Source organism: Schistocerca americana, chromosome 4 (assembly GCF_021461395.2).
Source record: "Schistocerca americana isolate TAMUIC-IGC-003095 chromosome 4, iqSchAmer2.1, whole genome shotgun sequence".
In the NCBI taxonomy this organism is placed as follows: Eukaryota; Metazoa; Arthropoda; class Insecta; order Orthoptera; family Acrididae; genus Schistocerca; species Schistocerca americana.
This window is the reverse complement of record NC_060122.1, coordinates 538,198,655-538,219,907: the sequence shown is the minus strand read 5'-3', so window position 1 is coordinate 538,219,907 and position 21,253 is coordinate 538,198,655. Positions and strand designations below refer to the sequence as shown.

At 37.2% G+C, this 21,253-nt stretch overlaps 1 protein-coding gene across 1 annotated transcript in view; it reads right to left on the bottom strand.

Annotated features, from left to right (window-relative positions):
• Window positions 1-385: 385 nt before the first annotated feature.
• LOC124612445 (endoplasmic reticulum mannosyl-oligosaccharide 1,2-alpha-mannosidase) overlaps window positions 386-21,253 on the bottom strand; it is a 96,002-nt gene continuing 75,134 nt past the window's right edge. Inside the window, exons 8-11 of the mRNA XM_047140665.1 lie at window positions 15,286-15,412; window positions 11,588-11,752; window positions 4,216-4,356; window positions 386-3,547 (exon numbers count right to left, since the gene is read on the bottom strand). Coding sequence (XP_046996621.1) covers window positions 3,311-3,547; window positions 4,216-4,356; window positions 11,588-11,752; window positions 15,286-15,412 — 670 coding nt within the window. The 3' untranslated portion in view covers window positions 386-3,310. The remainder of the gene's footprint in view (window positions 3,548-4,215; window positions 4,357-11,587; window positions 11,753-15,285; window positions 15,413-21,253) is intronic.

The window sequence follows — 21,253 nt, the reverse complement described above, 5'->3', positions numbered from 1 at the left end:
ACGCACGCGCACACACACACACACACACACACACACACACACACACACACACACACACACACACACACACACACAGAGAGAGAGAGAGAGAGAGAGAGAGAGAGAGAGAGAGAGAGAGAGAGAGAGAGATTGATTTAACTGTGAAAATGATCTTGGTTGAATACTGGGTCATTTTACATCTTCTCTATGTGCCTACATTATGTTGAGCACCTTTCGGTTTGGCAAGTAGCAATATGTTGTCACATACCTGTTAAACATATTGCTAGTGCGTTTACTAGATCAATATTGTTTGTAAATGTTGATAAACCAAGTGGAAACAAATTGATAGTCATGGTCAACAATAAGGTGACAAAGATAATGAGTGTAACACAAGTACAATAACACAGGTGTTAAAAAACAACTCTGTCCTATATTTATTTTCAATAACACATCTTTCATATTTGTCATCTTTTCAGATGTGTGTGTTTCCACATTTTTACAGGAGTCTTGTACATTTCTTTCCATAACCATAAATAATAAAAACTAACGACATTTTCACTCTGCAGAAAAAAAAAAAAAAAATTGCAGAAAGGACAGCACTGTAACAGAATTCTCAGAGCACAAATGTTATAACACAAACAAACATTCTTCTATTGTACTGGAAAAAAATTGTTATTCCCACAGCGAACTCAGTAATGAACTGAGTTTAACAATGTGTAGATATATTATTCTTTTTCGGTATGTAAGAAAAATTCAAATTTATTTAACAGAATAGGTTCAATAATATCAATATTTAAAAATATTCATTTAACACTGCTGATAAAAATTGCCTGTGTAATTGTTTTCTGGACCATTTCAGTCAACAAGTACATGTCACTTAATCAAGGCACCTTTCTTACACTGCATCAATTTAAAATACTTTTTCATAACAGGAATGTGATGTTATTACCTCTTTCTTTTTCTTCCATGAATGACACAGAATAAAGTAGATATGTTTAAATTGCCACTCACTGTTTTTAACAAATACAGGTAATAAATGTATGAAGCTTTGGAAATGTAGATTCAGTTGAAATAATCCAAGGACTGGTGATACAACTTGAACATGTTAATACTATTCCACTTCTTCTTAAGTGTACTTCACACATAATAAAAGTTTTGGCTGAGTTCCAAACATTTACGGCCCAGGTATGAAAACTTTTTACAGATAACATTTAATACTTTGGCATTTATTAATGTATGCCAGAAGTTTACACACCAACTTTAAACAGATAAACTTTCATCTGAAGCAGAGAACATTGATATAAAACTACAGTTTATTCAAACAGTCTCCTGGTTTTCTGCAAGTTAGAATACATGCCTGACTGAATGAGAAGACTTCACATGCAGTCTAGATCTGCAGTATCAATGAGAAGCATCTGACACAAATTTGTAATTTCCACACCTACAGTTTTGAATTGTGTGTGTCTCCTTTAGTATACCTGCAGTGCAGTTTGTATAACAAAAATTCTTTTGCAATTTAGCAATTGTTAATCCACTCTTCCCATTTACATATTTTTGTTTCTATATCAGTACATACCATACACAAATCTCTTTTGATAAATGCATTGATTTTAAAACACTTGTTCATATTGGCAGTACTTCAAAAACAAATATAATACTGAAATACAGCAAGAAGTGTTATTACAATTACTAATTTTCTGTGATAATTATTGAACTACAGTCCCCAGTACCAAGTTCTGAAAGTCACTGAACACATTGTATGCATGAAGGAGGTGTGTACCCAAATGAGAAAATAGGACAATGTTTCACAGAATATTCTCAAGATCTACTTAAACTAATTTGCTGAAAAATCATTGCAGGTACTGAAGCTGTCAGTATTCTAACTACCTTCAATAACATGAGAATTTCAAACTGATTTTTCCACTTATTTCATATAAGTCTCCCTTTGTTTATATTGCTGACAAACAGTACATTACTGTATAACAGGATTCCATTGGTAAAATACTTTGAATAATAAACAAGCAGCGGCATACAAAAGAAAATGTCAGTTGACAATGCATAAGTATTTCAGCTGTAATACTGATGAATAATAATGTGGAATTTGTATTTTAGTGCAAATTCATATTCCTATGTAGATCAGGTGCAATATTTGTGTTAACAGCAAATCTTCAAGTGAAATATGATAAGAGAAGTGAATAAAGTCAACATGGTACAAATTTATGAATAACAGTTACAAATTGTTACAGCAATAAAACAATTTCAACTTTGAGCAATTAGTTCTTCAACATTTGTAAATATTTATACTGACAACACTTTGAAGTAACAGTATCTCAAACCACCGACTTTCATTATATGCATGACTGTAGGCTAATAGGAAACAGAAATGTTTGCAATATACAAAAATCTAATGCTTATCTCTTAATACAGTAATGGAGCCAAAACATAAACGCTAAAATAAATAATGACTGATGAATGTAAATACTGTTGGATCCAAATAAAAATTTAATACTGTCTGCAATTTAAGGAAAAAGCTTTTAATATGCCAAAAGTTATTTCTCTTTAAATTGTGTATGTGTGTCGTATCATCTGGATGAATTTTTCAATTTTTATTCACTGTGTGTTGTCATTTCCTAACATTCAATGGCACAAATGGCAACTATTTTTAATCAGCTTTCATTAGCCGACAATCTCCTAAAATGTCTTAGTATCCATGTAAGCAAATTATTAGCAAATGTTACTAAAAACATTAGTATAAAATCCGAAAGGCAACTTGGAGACAATAGGATATCTGAATTCTGCCTGCTGCCTATTGTCTTTCTAGCACTGAATCATATGTACATGAGGCCTACGAGTGCAATGTAAAATTTATAGTTAAGAAATGTGCCCATTCTTGATTACAAGCCCTTGTAATATTACTATTACATAACATATAATTTTCTAACTGGTCCTTTTTTCTTATAAATTTAAAGCAAGATGGTAGAAAGCACCTTAAGAATGTTATTTAATTAGAAATTACATCTACTTAGCCAAATTAAATACTGTGTCAATCACATTTCAATTTCCTTGTTATTTTAAAAACTGAGTGGCAACTGCCCATTTTCTAAAAACTGTCCTGCTTCCATAATCTCTGTGTTTATTACCATTTTCATTATTGTAATGCAAAATATGACTAGAGTGCACTTTTACTATGACAATCATGGGACGCAAATATGACTTGGTACTTATTTCACTATCATTCACTTTCAATAAATACTGTATAATTTCTGCTGTACATATTTCCAAGTTAATGTGAATACTGATTAAGAATAACAAATGCATTATAAATACATCTTCAGTTTGCACTCTTAAAATTTGCCTCATAAATTGGTAAAGGATGAGCTTCTGAATTAAGAACGTATCTGTCTATACTTAAAAGAGTGCGATCTTCACTAAAAAGCAGATATAAGTATTTAAGGGTTTCACTTAGGAAGAAAGATTCCATCATATCTTTTGGACGTGTGTTAAGTGGATTGCGAACATCTCCAATAGAAGTGTACCCATTTTTTACTTTTGTATGTTTCTCAAATGCCTGTAAAAATAAAAGAAAAATCAGAATTTTCTATTTTTTTTACTTAAATAGTATTATGGTTCTCATACAAGTAGCTTAGAAACATTTCACTGTAACTTACAAATTCGGCCACTAGATAAACAAATGAAATGAAAGGTGAATTCTTAAGTTATTATTTCATAGAAATCAATTAAGGAAAAATTTACAACCTAAAATTTGGTTTTGGAACTAGCCACCATTTGGCAACAGTTTTCAGTAAGATTACTGAATTTGTATTTATTCATTTTCTGACAGTATACATGACTAAAGGGGGGGGGAAAAAAAAAAAAAAAAAAAAAAAAAAAAAAAAAAAAAAAATAGAGCCTATCAATGACACCACTTCACAGATGACAGATTAATTTCTTCATAAATATATTAAAAACAAGACGCCAACACAGTATAAAGAATAAAGTAAATAATGGAAGTTTCAGTAACCAGTAGTACTTACTTATAATTTCTAGCATTTGAATTTAACAGTGTCTCTCTCAAATATCAGAATAAAATGGCAGGTTGGGGGATAGTGGTTCTCCCCTTCCAGAATCTTTGTCTCATCTTTATTAAACAGAACTACATACTAACATACAATATTTAATACTCTGGAATTGATTTACTCCATATAATATATGAAAATAAACTATGAGTTGCTTTACCTGGAAAATCTGCCAGCCCCAATCCTGGTAAGTGTGGTTTCCTGTAATCTGATACATGTACCACAAACTCTCCAGGAACTCGGGTCTCAGCAGGTTGTGTGCATCATTTGTCTTTACATACATATCATTTCCAATAGCATCCTGTTTGAAAAACACAGAAAAGTTATCCCACTGATGTTGAGGATATCACCATACCTCCACACATAGCACTATATGTGTGTCTTCACTTAACTTGCACTTAATTTATTCAGTACTGGAAAGTGGTATATAAATGAAACTTTACGTTTGAGAACCTTGTGTTGTTAGATTCTACATGCCAAGTTTAACATTCATCATACCTTAAGTCCATGTCAAAAGAAGCCAAACTTTGAAATTTTTGTGGATGATTTTGCCCATCATTTTCTGGCTGAATTTGTCTCATAAAATTCTTCACATTATTATTCTTAAGAGAAGACATACAGTTGTACAAGAAGGCCAAATTTTATTTCTTTCAACAAAATTTGTTCCAAGATATAACAGCTCAAAGATGTCAGGAATTAACACTCCCTCTGAGCAAAGTCGTGTATGGAGTCAAACAAGTCACTATATCATGGTCAATATTGATTCAATTGCTTGGAATGACCGAAGAAAAAGGTGCAGTGCAAACAAAATATAGAAAATATAGCACCTTCTGTTCTTCCTCGTCATCACATACACAGATGCTCTTTTTGGAAGGGGGGTGGGGGGTGGGGGGGGGGGGGGTGGGGGGGGGGGGGAGTGGATTGGGGGGGGGGGACAAACATTTAAAACTAAATTTTAGTGGCCTGGAATCTAAATACCTTGCCATATTACGGACCAACACATAATACCAGAAAATATTACTAAACTTATGGCCTGTCATAAATTTTTATAACAAAAATCACCTAATTTTGCAAATTATACTTCTGTATTTGACTGCCTCCTCCTCTTGTTGTGATATTACCTTGTGGTGTAGCAGAATATTTCACATTTATTTTTAATAATTTAAGTTTCGTTAAACACCATGTATGTTGCAACACTTTCACTCAACCTTTCAAATACAAGGACCACATGTTCATTGGCAGCTTTCTTAAATGATTGGCTCCTCACATTTTATGGGGCTATGGGACCCTCCAACAATATTCAAGCTGGAATATTAGTGGACAAATGAATATAAAAATTGTCATTTAAAGACAACATGTTCAGTATGATAGGTACAGATGTCTTCTGAAAACAAGGTCATGACAGGAGTTCATTTCATTTGAGATTGTTGGGGTGGTATTCATCTTACATGAATGTGTATGAAAAATTCTGAATGGCGTTTCACATATGAAGAACTTGTGTGTGGCAAAGGTGTCAGTGTCAAAAAAAAAAAAAAAAAAAAAAAAAAAAAAAAAAAAAAAAAAAAAAAAAAAAAAAAAAAAAAAAAAAAAAAAAAATTCAGAAAAAACTTGCACTACAGTATTCCCAGTGTAGTCCCAATGTAGATAAAAAGTGGATTCGCTATTAGATCCTCAGATAATTAATCAAAAAGTAGGCTGACAATGGAGAAAGTGTGTGAAGAAAAAAGTGCATATGGATTTGGACAAGCAGTCTTAATTTCATATTCATGCTCAAATTAAATATTTTTATTAACAGTTGTAAAAAGCATTACCTACTTCACTAATTTAATGTAATTAATGAACTCAACATGTTTCAGCAGTACCAAATATACCTCCACTGTAGTACAAGTTTCACAGCATAAAGACTGATCTATGAAATTTCATGAGAATGTCAGGGACCATATGCCATGATATTTTGAGTCTGCTGTGGAGCTTGCCAATATATATCCGAGGATGGCAAAAACCTCTGTTCAAAGATACTGTAACAAGAAGTCTCTGTAATTCAGAAATTCTCTAAAAATTCCCTTTATTTCTACTGTCCTCAGTCTTTCTATACGACATTATAAATAAATCATAAAATGGTCAATTTCAGACAATCGTTAAACAATGAAGATAATTATTCATTGTTTCTGCCTTCAGCATGTTAGGCTGTGTGTTACCTTTTGCAGAAATATTACTAATACACATTGGATTAGACATCTGAGAATAAATTTTCACTTGTTCATTATAAATTGCATGGTTTGCACATTTACTGGGAATTATTATTGAAATGTAACATTGTTGTTGTTGTTGTGGTCTTCAGTCCTGAGACTGGTTTGATGCAGCTCTCCATGCTACTCTATCCTGTGCAAGCTTCTTCATCTCCCAGTACCTATTGCAACCTACATCCTTCTGAATCTGCTTAGTGTATTGATCTCTTGGTCTCCCTCTACGATTTTTACCCTCCACGCTGCCCTCCAATGCTAAATTTGTGATCCCTTGATGCCTCAAAACATGTCCTACCAACCGATCCCTTCTTCTAGTCAAGTTGTGCCACAAACTTCTCTTCTCCCCAATCCTCTTCAATACCTCCTCATTAATTACGTGATCTACCCACCTTATCTTCAGCATTCTTCTGTAGCACCACATTTCGAAAGCTTCTATTCTCTTCTTGTCCAAACTGGTTATCGTCCATGTTTCACTTTCATACATGGCTACACTCCATACAAATACTTTCAGAAACGACTTCCTGACACTTAAATCTATACTCGATGCTAACAAATTTCTTTTCTTCAGAAACGATTTCCTTGCCATTGCCAATCTACATTTTATATCCTCTCTACTTCGACCATCATCAGTTATTTTACTCCCTAACTAGCAAAACTTCTTTACTACTTTAAGTGTGTCATTTCCTAATCTAATCCCCTCAGCATCACCCGATTTAATTTGACTACATTCCATTATCCTTGTTTTGCTTTTGTTGATGTTCATCTTATATCCTCCTTTCAAGACACTGTCCATTCCGTTCAACTGCTCTTCCAAGTCCTTTGCTGTCTCTGACGGAATTACAATGTCATCGGCGAACCTCAAAGTTTTTACTTCTTCTCCATGAATTTTAATACCTACTCCGAATTTTTCTTTTGTTTCCTTTACTGCTTGCTCAATATACAGATTGAATAACATCGGGGACAGGCTACAACCCTGTCTCACTCCTTTCCCAACCACTGCTTCCCTTTCATCCCCTCGACTCTCATAACTGCCATCTGGTTTCTGTACAAATTGTAAATAGCCTTTCGCTCCCTGTATTTTACCCCTGCCACCTTCAGAATTTGAAAGAGAGTATTCCAGTTAACGTTGTCAAAAGCTTTTTCTAAGTCTACAAATGCTACAAACGTAGGTTTGCCTTTTCTTAATCTTTCTTCTAAGATAAGTCGTAAGGTTAGTAGTGCCTCACGTGTTCCAACATTTCTACGGAATCCAAACTGATCTTCCCCGAGGTCCGCTTCTACCAGTTTTTCCATTCGTTTGTAAAGAATTTGCGTTAGTATTTTGCAGCTGTGACTTATTAAACTGATAGTTCGGTAATTTTCACATCTGTCAACACCTGCTTTCTTTGGGATTGGAATTATTATATTATTTTTGAAGTCTGTGGGTATTTCGCCTGTCTCATACATCTTGCTCACCAGATGGTAGAGTTTTGTCATGACTGGCTCTCCCAAGGCCATCAGTAGTTCTAATGGAATGTTATCTACTCCCGGGGCCTTGTTTCGACTCAGGTCTTTCAGTGCTCTGTCAAACTCTTCACGCAGTATCTTATCTCCCATTTCATCTTCATCTACATCCTTTTCCATTTCCATAATATTGTCCTCAAGTACATCACCCTTGTATAATCCCTCTATATACTCCTTCCACCTTTCTGCCTTCCCTTCTTTGCTTAGAACTGGGTTGCCATCTGAGCTCTTGATATTCATACAAGTGGTTCTCTTCTCTCCAAAGGTCTCTTTAATTTTCCTGTAAGCAGTATCTATCTTACCCCTAGTGAGACAAGCCTCTACATCCTTACATTTGTCCTCTAGCCATCCCTGCTTAGCCATTTTGCACTTCCTGTCGATCTCATTTTTGAGACGTTTGTATTCCTTTTTGCCTGCTTCATTTACTGCATTTTTATATTTTCTCCGTTCATCAATTAAATTCAATATTTCTTCTGTTACCCAAGGATTTCTATTAGCCCTCGTCTTTTTACCTACTTGATCCTCTGCTGCCTTCACTACTTCATCCCTCAGAGCTACCCATTCTTCTTCTACTGTATTTCTTTCCCCCATTCCTGTCAATTGTTCCCTTATGCTCTCCCTGAAACTCTCTACAACCTCTGGTTCTTTCGGTTTATTCAGGTCCCATCTCCTCAAATTCCCACCTTTTTGCAGTTTCTTCAGTTTCAATCTGCAGTTCATAACCAATAGATTGTGGTCAGAATCCACATCTGCCCCAGGAAATGTCTTGCAATTTAAAGCCTGGTTCCTAAATCTCTGTCTTACCATTATATAATCTATCTGATACCTTTTAGTATCTCCAGGAATCTTCCAGGTATACAACCTTCTTTCATGATTCTTGAACCAAGTGTTAGCTATGATTAAGTTATGCTCTGTGCAAAATTCTACAAGGCGGCTTCCTCTTTCATTTCTTCCCCCCCAATCCATATTCACCTACTATGTTTCCTTCTCTCCCTTTTCCTACTGACGAATTCCAGTCACCCACGACTATTAAATTTTCGTCTCCCTTCACTACATGAATAATTTCTTTTATCTCGTCATACATTTCATCAATTTCTTCGTCATCTGCAGAGCTAGTTGGCATATAAACTTGTGCTACTGTAGTAGGCACGGGCTTTGTGTCTATCTTGGCCACAATAATGCGTTCACTATGCTGTTTGTAGTAGCTAACCCGCACTCCTATTTTTTTTATTCATTATTAAACCTACTCCTGCATTACCCCTATTTGATTTTGTATTTATAACCCTGTAATCACCTGACCAAAAGTCTTGTTCCTCCTGCCACCGAACTTCACTAATTCCCACTATATCTAACTTTAACCTATCCATTTCCCTTTTTAAATTTTCTAACCTACCTGCCCGATTAAGGGATCTGACATTCCACGCTCCGATCTGTAGAATGCCAGTTTTCTTTCTCCTGATAACGACGTCCTCCTGAGTAGTCACCGCCCGGAGATCCGAATGGGGGACTATTTTACCTCCGGAATATTTTACCCAAGAGGACGCCATCATCATTTAATCATACAGTAAAGCTGCATGTCCTCGGGAAAAATTACGGCTGCAGTTTCCCCTTGCTTTCAGCCGTTCGCAGTACCAGCACAGCAAGGCCGTTTTGGTTAATGTTACAAGGCCAGATCGGTCAATCATCCAGACGGTTGCCCCTGCAACTACTGAAAAGGCTGCTGCCCCTCTTCAGGAACCACATGTTTGTCTGGCCTCTCAACAGATAACCCTCTGTTGTGGTTGCACCTACGGTACAGCCATCTGTATCGCTGAGGCACGCAAGCCTTCCCACCAACGGCAAGGTCCATGGTTCATGGGGGAAGATGTAACATATTACAGTCTAAAAACCTGCTCCTAACCGAGTTGAGTAGAGAAATCCATAGCTGTCTATAAGAGAATTACATGACGAAACAACAAACTGGTTTTGAATAAAAACTGACTTGTCTGGCTGCTCATACATAGTGTTACACACATAACTAACCTTGTTGTTTGATTTCATAACACTGAACTATTTATAAACACATTTTGAAACAAACAAAAATATGTACATCAGCCAAGAGTCCATTGGTTTCTACAAAACAACTTGTTCCAGTACATCTAAAAAAATTATATGTTTCTTAAACTCCATGTCCCATCAAGGTTGTTTCCAATTTCCCACAGAAAGAGCCATGCCTTTGTTGCACTTCTGTCTACAGTTTCCCTTCCTACTTCCAAGATGCTAATAACTTCCCCCATCATCTTTCCATAGTTCTTGCTCCATTACCACCAGACTACTTGCTTGTCTCTCTGGATGCTATATTTATGTGCACCAGCATTTACAGACCCATGGCCTTGCTACCATGGAACACTACTTTCCCCATATCTCTATGGAGGTTACACCTACCACCCCATTGCTGATTACACATATTGTTCTTGCTTTCCATGGCAAATCAGCCTCTCCTCCAGAACTTCAAAATAGTTAGTCCTAAACTAGCTTCATCTGACTCTTCTCTTTTCAGCACACTATCTTCCTGGAAGTTTTATTTTCATCTTCCATATGGATGCATACAAAAACCTCTTTTTATATAAAATGTACCATCCCACAATAATTCATCAATTATGATGACTGTCTGTATCAAACAGATTTTTATGCAGAAGAAATTATCCACATATGCTGATACTCTAATTTATTGCTGAAACCTTAATTTATTCTGTAACTGCACAAAACCAATAGCTATGGCGAACCAGCCACTGACCAAGTCTTGCCTCCTTTCTAGCATCACATTTGCTTTGACACTCAGTTCAAAATCCACCACCCCTCTCAAAGTTGTATTCCACTGGCCACCAAACATTTAGCCCAATTTTACGCTGCTGTTGCTGCTCCCACTCCCAATCCCGGGACACCTTGCAACATACCCCTGTGGACAATTAGTTGTGAGAACCATCTCATATACCCACCCTTCACTTGCCATTGCATTCTGATTACAGAAATTTCCTATGGGATCACTGGAAGAGCCACTCACGAAAACAGTTATGTCATCTACCAGTTCTCAGGCCAATTGCAATCTTGTTCATTCATTTACACCTCAATTTCAATCACATCAACAGCTGCGCCAACATTTGTGTCACTTAGATCCACACTCTCCAGCATCAGCTCCTCTGAACTGTAACATGGGACTATTCCTGCAGGATATCATCTGTTCCAATTCTGTTGGCATAACTTTCTTTACTCTGTCCTACCACCTACTGTCACTTTTCCTCCTCAGTCCACTCTACTCTTACCCTTTCTTGTCTTGTCATTTTTACCTCATTTGTCTGCCCTCATGATATTCTACTTCTCTTCCTCTTCGTTCATCCCTCCACAAAGCCAAAAGTCACTCTCTCTTTGCCTGCAGTTACCAGTGTACATTTTCCCATTGCCACTGGTGTGCCTGTATCCTAATATTTCGCTATTTCCCTGTTGTCTCACACAGCTGCACACCCACTCCCCTCCCACCAAAAAAGAAGAAGGGGGGAGGGAGGGAGGGAGAGAGAGACTACATTATAAAAATTTGTCATTGTTGTTTCGTCTATGGCTTACAAACAATTAAAAGTTCCTACATAAAGGCTGTATGAATAGGGTAAATGTAAGCTGTAAGACTGGAGGGAAGTTAGCAAATAACACACATAATACTGTCTTTGTCTGCTCTTATTAGCTCGTGCTTTCTATTTCATTCTGAAAGTAACTGTTCTTAATACAGATACAGACTCTAATGAAACAAACCTGTATATTGAAGTATGTTATTTCTGGTGCTAGAAATGTTGGCTGTTGTGCATAGGTTTGGTAACATGTGTTAAGAAGTTCTTCTGCGAGTTCCATGTGGTCCTGTGGCAAGCCATAATGTACTCCAAGTGCTAAGGTACCTGGCAAATAGCATGTTAAGTGGTCCTGCAACACAGATGTCACCTTATTAATGATAATATGAAAATTACACTATCTTACTAAAGCAAGTATTTCCACTCTCACGTGTATGCATGAAAGGATAGTCGATAGGTTAGGGTAGGGTAAGAAAGAATAGGATAGCAATAGCCACCTACTAAAACTGGCAAGTGGAATAGCTGAATTAACCTGACTTCTCAGTATCAACAGCTTGACTGTCAGCAAAACACACAAGATTCAAGCAAAATATGAATATATGAATTCATGGAGCATCGTGCTCCATCTCAGTAGCCAAAGAGAAGGCACATAAAAAGAAAGGAATATGTGGATAACTCCACTCCTCAGCTGACTTTAGAATGAAGCATAATTGTTCAAGTTTCTTCAGATTTTTGATAATTTTCTAGAGTAGGAAAAGCCATAAGAGGGAGCCAACATCTTAGCTTTAGCTAAGCCTACAGGCTACAAGAATGGTAATGAAATCAATAGGAACATGTCATACTTTTATCGGGTGGAGGCAGCTTTCAGTTAGACACAGCCCTAATTTTAAAATGGAAACAAAGTGAAACAGGGTGCATAACAACCAGTTAACAAGAACTTCCAGCTAATAAAATGTTAACAAGAACTTCCAGCTAATAAAACATTTCTAAAGAAAACAGCAAATGCATGCAACTGAAGACATTGAGAAAGTGTAAGACAATGTTGGGAAGGTACCTAACAACAACAACAACAACAACAACAACAACAACAACAACAACAATACAGTAATACAGAGGAAAATAAATAGAAAATTGTTTCATACATTGGGAAAAAATAAAATTACTTGTATTTAGGATAAGCAATGAGGACTTCGCTTTTCATCATGCACATTGCATCAGTTACTTTTAATTGGGCTACTATAACCATGGCAGCTTGATAATCTTTTAAAATAATTGCCTTTCCCTTGTAGACAGCAGCTTTATCTTTTTCTGAAAACAGAGATGGATTTTGTAGTGGCCCACATTTTATACTTTATCATTCCACTGGTGAAGACAAGTTTCTTAAAAAAAAGTCAAAACCAATTACGAGTAATCCTGATCTCTAGTTTAGCAATGTGGAAGGGAGGGAGGGAGGGAGGGAAACTGTGTTGGGCATGCAGATTTTTTGTTAACGACAGAGGCTATTAGTCCCAATAACCAATTTTTTTCTTTTATGATGCACTGTACACTGATGTGCTACAAAATCAGTCTATCACCAATACAAGTGTGCAGTGATAATTGTGACGTAGTGAAAGTCCTGCCCTCCCCCGCAGGTGATGACAAATCAGCAGCAAGTTCTCTCGCTGTGGGTGAAATGGCATTGGAAACATCAAAGTGGGCCATAGCTAGCGTTACAGGTGTTCTGGAGGTAGTGACTGGAGCCACAAAGTGGAGTCTTGCCAGAAGCAGCAGAAAGAGTGGGGAACCTGGTCAGTGGCTTGAGGAAGATGCTTCACAGCTGGTGGCTTAGAGAGGACGATTGAGCAATGGGGCAGCGCAGTGGCAGTTGGGATGGGTGGACAACACAGAGATAGTTGTGCCAACTGCAAAGAGGAGTGCCAATGGAGGTGAAGTGTTTCGGTTAGTTTTGTTCCCAGTGGCTCAAAAATTCTCAAGCTTGAACTGCAGGAGCTGTGTCTGTGTCTTGTGCTGTGCCTCCTGTACTTAAGGTTCCAGAGGTAAAACACTCATATTTAGTTAACAGTCTTCTGCTCTGTTGAAGTTTACATTGAAATAGCTGAATATGCCGTCTGGCAGTGCTTAATGCATCCTGTACTGCCTTTGGGTCAGATTTCCTGTTGAAGGCTTTTTTAAATTATTTCATTGTCCGAGTTCTAACCTTTCAGAATATTTTATTCTCATTTTATGAGAGGTGTTCAATAAGTAACCGAACACTTTTTTTTCTGAAAGCCAGTTGGTTTTATTCAGGATTCCAATACACTATATTATTCTCCACTCATTTGGTCACAAAACCCTACTTTTCAACATAATCTCCCTTCAATGTGACATCTTACATCACCATAAGTCCACATGTTATCACTCTACTGGGCAATGTTGGAGCCAACAACTTGCTGCATGAATAACCTCCCTACTTCTGCTTTCTACTGCTTCCCACGGCGTGAATCCTTCATTGAGCCAAACAGATGGAAGCCTGCCATTAGGTGGTGAGGAACCTAGCGGGCACACACCTTTGAGTACCCCAACTGGTGAACGAGTTTGTCAGCACTACTAAAGTGATGCCCAGTTGAGTGGTGAGGTGTTTGTCTATGATTCATTGATCACCTCAAATTATTAGAGTGTCACCACATTCCAACACTACAGGAGTTACAGTTGTGTACAGCCAGTCAGCATCCAGAAGATTGAATAGGTTTGTGCGACCTTATTGCAATGATGACAGATGTCTCGTCCAATGGCTCATCATGCTTTTTTTCACTGGCAGGTCTCTGTAGACATCTGCAAGTACCTAGGACTATCTGTGATGCTCTAGTTTTCTGCCAAAAGAAACTCAATGAAAGCTATCGGCTTGGAACACACCTCTGTTACAGAAGACATTTTGAAGACCATTTATAGTGCCGCCACCTATCAGAATTTCATGAAACTACAGGGGCTGAAGTGTGAATATTCATTGACATCCAACGAAAATTCCAAATTTTTCCAACTAAAATTGTCAGAGAGGAAAACAAAATGTTGCACTACTTACTGAATGCCTCTTGTATTACTGCGGCATTTCTTATGTATAAGTGAATACTAGTTATAGTTCAATTTTGTTTTGGTAATAATGTCATGCTGTATAGGAAAATACATTGTGTCCCCAAAACTTCCAGCCATATCCACTCCATAGCCCACTTTATACTTATTACAAGCTAGTGAAATTTGGATCATTCTATCATTTTCAGCAGCTGTCAGTGGTTCATTTCATCATCTGAAAGTGTTCTATAATGCCACCTGGTCTCTTTCTGTCCCAAAAGGAAACTACTTACTCCCTAACCTCCACTTTTGGGGATACAAATTTTATATCACACTCATAATCCAATGAACATCTCCTGGAAGTTCCCTTTTCTTCACAAGATTTATAGCACATACTTTCAAAAGCAGGGGAGAAGCAAAAATGTTAGAATACATAGGGAACTGCCATCACTTCACATGTTTGCTGTTGTTGTCTTTTAGATATGTCAAATAAATGTGCAGCTCATGAACATAAATGACAGGATGGTCAGATCTCTCCTACAGATACAGCAATGTGGATTATCTGATAGCTCCTTTCATATGTCCAAGCAAAATAAGAAATTTACATAATTTTTGTAGATTTTGATCTCAAAAGACAATCACTCTCATTGAAATAATATTTAGTCTTCCAGTTTGATGCAGACCATCAGTAATCCCCTTCAATTTAAACGCTAAAATTAAAATAAGCATTTGGAAATTACATAGACTAATCAAAATTTTCAGTAGTACTTCAAAAGTGTTTATTTAATCTGGTAACATTATGTAAATAAAAGTGGAAAAGAGAGAACATGTCTTAAATACCATCTTTGGTTTGAAGTCCTTCCCTCCAGCCAAAAGTTCGCCAATAAATAAATATTTTCGACGAGCAGTTCTTCTAGTGAGAAGCTTCTTTACCCCAGCTATAGCTTCAAGATAATCATCCCGTAAACTGAAAACAAAAGCAAAATTAGAAAAATTAATTTAAGAACGCAATAAAATTATAAGACAGAATTGTTGGCTGGTATTACCCTCAGAAGGGAAATATTTATTGATGCCTGTAAACATATTAAAGTACACAACAATCTCCAAGCTTCTGAAACTATTAGCTTGTTCCTCAAGGAGGAGACAAGGATCACTCAGACTCCATTATAAGAAAGGCCTATTTGTTACAAGGACAGCAAATTGTTCCCAGTCATCCAGGGGAGCGAGTGACGAGTGAGTGACCTGCTCTCTCTCTCTCTCTCTCTCTCTCTCTCTCTCTCTCTCAACATTACACAATCAATCCTTTCATCCTCCACTATGACTAATAGTTCCAAAAGCTAGAATAATGTTGTGTACTTTTATAATGGTAGACAGCCAGTACTAAATATTTTGCATCCTGAAAGTAGTTACTAGCCATCAATTCTATCTCATAACTGAATACTACTGCATAATATAATGAGAAAAACTACAAGGTGTACAACTTTGTTTCCACTGTTTTTTCCCCAACATTTGAGGCTTTAATGAAACAAATTGGTTACACATGCATCATTCAAAGTATTTTCCATCGCTGGCCACTACTTTCTCCCATCTTTCGGGCACTGTGTGAATCCGGCATCGAAAAAATTGTTCATCTTTTGAAGAAACCCACAAATTGACCCCATTTGTGACTACTTCATGAGACCGGAAGTGTTGGTCAGCCAGGCCATGCACCATTGATCTACACAGGTGATGTTCAGAGGGAACAATGTCTGGAGAATACGGCAGGTGGGGTAGGACTTCCCATTTTAACGTTTCCAAGTACGTTTTGACCTCTTTTGCAACATGGGGTCGAGTGTTGTCTGCTGCCAAATCACTTTATCGTGCCTCTCGCTGTATTGCAGCTGTTTGTCTTTTAATGCTCTGCTCAAACGCATTAACTGCATTCGATAACAAGCACCTGTGATTGTTTCACTTGATTTTAATGCCTCATAGTACATGTCGCTGAACTGGTCCCACCAAATGCAGAGCATGACCTTGGAGCCATGAATATTCGGTTTGGCTGTCGACATGGAAGCATGGCCGGGATATCCTCATGATTTTTTGCATTTAGGGTTATCGTAATGAACCCATTTTTCATCCCCAGTCACAATGTGATGCAGAAATCCCTTCCTTTTTGCCTCTGAAGCAACTGTTCACAAACACACAAATGCCATTCAATGTATCTTGGTTTCAGCTCACACGGGACCCTAGTTCCTTCTTTTTGAATCATGCCCATAGCGTTGAGATATTTTGAAATGGCTTGCTGTGTCACTCCCACTAATAGTGCCAATTCTTCTTGAGTTTGACGCAAGTCTTCACGCAGTAATGTTTCCAATTCTGCATCTCCAAAAACATTCTCTCTTCCACCACTATGCTGGTCTATCACGTTATAATCACCATTCTTGAAGCGCAGAAACCACTCACGACACGTTCTTTCACTAATAGTATCCTTACCATACGTACTTGAGAGCATTCAATGAGACTCGGCTGCTGTTTTCTTCATATTGAAGCAAAACAGTAACACCACCCACAAATGACGAGAATCAAGCACGTAAATTAACATTTTCAATCAAGAACAACTTTATGATGCAGAGAGACAAATCGACTAATGTTTGAATGAGGTTATGTTGACCGAGGTCCAAGCTAACTGCCTGACGTCTGCGATCTGTTTCTTTCGACTGCTACTTACCGTTGTCGCCACCTATTGGCAAATGGCAGAAGCAAAGTTGTACAGCTTGTAACAAATATTCACATCCTGACTAGGAGACATTGTTCTTTTCCAGGATGCGACACAGCTAAAGCAAATGTGAAAGAGCTCACATGACTAAAACAAAATTAGGAAGAGACATGATAGTGTGCAACTTAATTATTTAATCACCTGGAAGGACTAATATCAGTCTGTCTGTGCAGCTGGATAGTACTGTCAAGATTGGCAATGGTGGGAATGATGTTGACGATTGTAAATAAATACTGTATGATAAATCTCTGAATTGTTATGTATTTGCAATAAGTATGTATCTTTGATTTTAAAAAAACTAATTACAATGAAAACAGTCTCTCACATGTGAATCCACAGCATAATACAACTTATAACATACACAAAAATGATTATAGCTTTGAATAAGTTCTTCCACAAAACAGTGAGATATGAAAAATCATTTAAAAATAATCAGCTCCTGAAATATAAGAAGGTATTGCCCAATAGAAAATACGAGAAGGGCATCATGTGCAATGAATCAATGAAGATGTTTCCACCATCAATGTTAACGCTATCAAGGACTATCTGGAAGTTGCTTAGTGTTTTAAAGCCTATATCATCAGCATAAATTACAACTGCCAAGCACTTTGCTGCTTGAGTTTCAAGGGCACATGATACCTTTTGGAGCCAGCACACATTTCTCCTTACGGAGGAAAGTACTATTTCTAGCACTGTCATAAATAAGTAGTCATTAGGATGTTACAAACAACAATGTTCATGACAAGTGTATGCTTGTCACAATTTGAACTAAACATAGATCATTTATTTATTTCAGAAACCATTCTACTATGAAATCCAATCTCATTCTTTTCTTCTTGCCTTTCTAAACTTTTATTTCTTCTAATTAATCTTATTCTGATTTCTTTTCTAGTGTACTCACTCATCTTAATACAGCCATCAGGCGTAATAATATGAGACTTGGGGGTGCGCTGATGACAGAAGGCATGAGTCACATTTCAGTGGTGTCGGTGGAGTCTATCAGCAGGACGAGTTTCACTAGACATGGCCTGCACCTCAACAGGTATGGAAAGGGGAGGTTGCAAAGCTTATAGGTGACAGCATAGGTGGGGATGGTGGGATCACTCATGGGAAAATTCCAGTAGTTGTGGGTGTTAGAGCTGTACCTTTTTTAGATTGAAGTCAGCTGATAGGTATTCCTGCTTAAGGGAAGTCTCTCTAACAAAGAAACCCCTTTCGACAAAGCTTAGGTACCCGATGAATGAGGGAATTAGTATATTTCATCAAAATATACAAGGTATTAGAGATAAAGTTAGTGAACTACTTATAGATGTTGACTCTGAAATTATTGCTATATCTGAACACTTCTTAAATAAGGAGATAATTCAGAGGCTTCCTTTACCAGGATACAGGTTGGTTGGCAGCTTTTCTAGGAGTTCTTTGCGGTGTGGGGGAGTAGCCATGTATGTGAAAATCGGTATCCCTTTTGAATCAATTGATGTTTCAAAGTACTGCACTGAGAAGGTGTTTGAATGTTGTGCAGGTGTGGTTAAATTTAGTGGAGCTAAACTTCTTACTGCTGTTATTTATAGATCCCCAGACTCCGATTTCACAACATTTTTGCTAAAGCTAGAGGAAGTTCTTGGTTAACTTTATAGGAAATACAAAAAGTTAGTTATATGTGGTGACTTCAATATTAATTGCATAAGTGATTGTGCAAGGAAAAGGATGCTGGTAGACCTCCTTAATTCATATAATCTTATGCAAACCGTATTCTTTCCAACGAGAGTGCAAGGCAACAGTAGAACAACCATAGACAATATTTTTGTTCATTTCTCATTACTAGAAGGGCATTCTGTTAGCATAAAGGTGAATGGCCTTTCAGATCATGATGCACAAATTTTAACTCTACAAGATTTTTGTGCTGCAACACATGTTAAATATAGTTATCAACTTTTTAGGAAAGCTGTTCCAGTTGCTGTAGAGACCTTTGTAAACCTTATCAAGGAACAAGAGTGGCAAGATGTTTATAGTGCTGATACAGTAGACAATAATTATAATGCTTTCCTCAAGACTTTTCTCGTGCTCTTTGAAAGTTGCTTTCCATTAGAACGTTCAAAACAGGGTGCTAGCACAAACAGGCAGCCTGGGTGGCTGACTAAAGGGATAAGAATATGTTGTAGAACAAAGTGGCAATTATATCAAAACATTAGAAACAGTCACAATCTAAATGCGGCAGCCCATTACAAACAGTATTGTAAGGTGCTTAAAAAAGTTATTAGGAAGGCAAAAAGTATGTGGTATGCAGATAGAATAGCTAAGTCTCAGGATAAAATTAAAACCATATGGTCAGTCATAAAGGAAGTGGCTGGTCTGCAGAGACAGGTCGAGGATATAGAATCAGTGCGTAGTGGAAATGTTCGTGTTACTGATAAGTCGCATATATGTACAGTATTTAATAATCACTTTCTGAATATAGCAGGTGAACTAAATAGAAACCTAGTCCCAACAGGGAATCATATAGCGCTCGTAGAAAAAAGTGTTCCGAGACTGTTACCTGAAATGCTCCTCCATGATACTGATAAGAGGGAGATTGACTTAATAATTAAATCACTAAAGACCAAAAACTCTCATGGATATGATGGGGTATCTAGCAGAATACTGAAGTATTGTTCTATGTATGTTAGCCCAGTACTTAGCCATATCTGTAACTTTTCCATTAGGAGTGGTCGGTTTCCTGACTGACTAAAGTACTCGGTAGTGAAGCCACTTTATAAAAAGGGAGACAGGGATAATTTTGACGATTCTAGACCTATTTCTATGCCATCGGTGTTTGCTAAAATTATCGAGAGGGTTGTATATACTAGGTTACTGGAGCATTTAAATTCACATAATCTGCTGTCAAATGTACAGTTTGGTTTTAGAAATGGGTTAACAACTGAAAATGCTATATTCTCTTTTCCCTGTGAGGTTTTGAACGGATTAAATAAAAGGCTGCAAACGTTAGGTGTTTTCTTTGATTTAACAAAGGCTTTTGACTGTGTTGACCACAAAATATTACTGCAGAAGTTGGACCATTATGGAGTAAGGGGAGTAGCTTACAATTGGTTTGCCTCTTACTTTAAGAACAGAAAGCAGAAGGTAATTCTCCGCAATATTGAGAGAGTGGTAGTGATGTTCAGTCCCAATGGGGCACTGTTAAGTGGGGCGTTCCCCAAGGGTCGGTGCTGGGGCCACTGCTGTTTCTTATTTAGATAAATGATATGCCTTCTAGTATTACAGGTGATTCAAAAATATTTCTGTTTGCTGATGACACCAGCTTGGTATTGAAGGATCTTGTGTGTAATATTGAAACAGTAACAAATAATGTAGTTCATGAAATAAGTTCGTGGAAAATAATTTGATGCTAAATCACAGTAAGACTCAGTTTTTACAGTTTCTAACTCACAATTCAACAAGAACCGATATTTTGATCTGACAGAATGGGCATATTATAAGCGAGACGGATCAGTTCAAGTTCCTAGGCGTTCAGATAGATAGTAAGCTGTTGTGGAAAGCCCATGTTCAGGATCTTGTTCAGAAATTAAATGCTGCTTTATTTACTATTAGAACAGTATCTGAAATAAGTGACACTTCAACACGAAAAGTAGTCTACTTCGCATATTTTCATACGCTTATGTCGTATGGTATTATTTTTTGGGGTAATTCTTCTGATTCAAAAAGGGTATTTTTGGCTCAAAAACGGGCTGTTCGAGCTATATGTGGTGTAAGTTCGAGAACCTCTTGTCGACCCCTATTCAAAAATCTGGTAATTCTGACATTGCCCTCACAGTATATATTTTCTTTAATGTCGTTTGTTGTTAGCAATATTAGCTTATTCCCAAGAGTTAGCAGCTTTCACTCAGTTAATACTAGGCAGAAATCAAATCTGCATGTGGAATGCACTTCCTTGACTCTTGTGCAGAAAGGAGTGCAGTATTCTGCTGCATCCATTTTCAATAAGCTACCACAAGAACTCAAAAATATTAGAAGTAGCCCAAACACTTTTAAGTCTAAACTGAAGAGTTTCCTCAT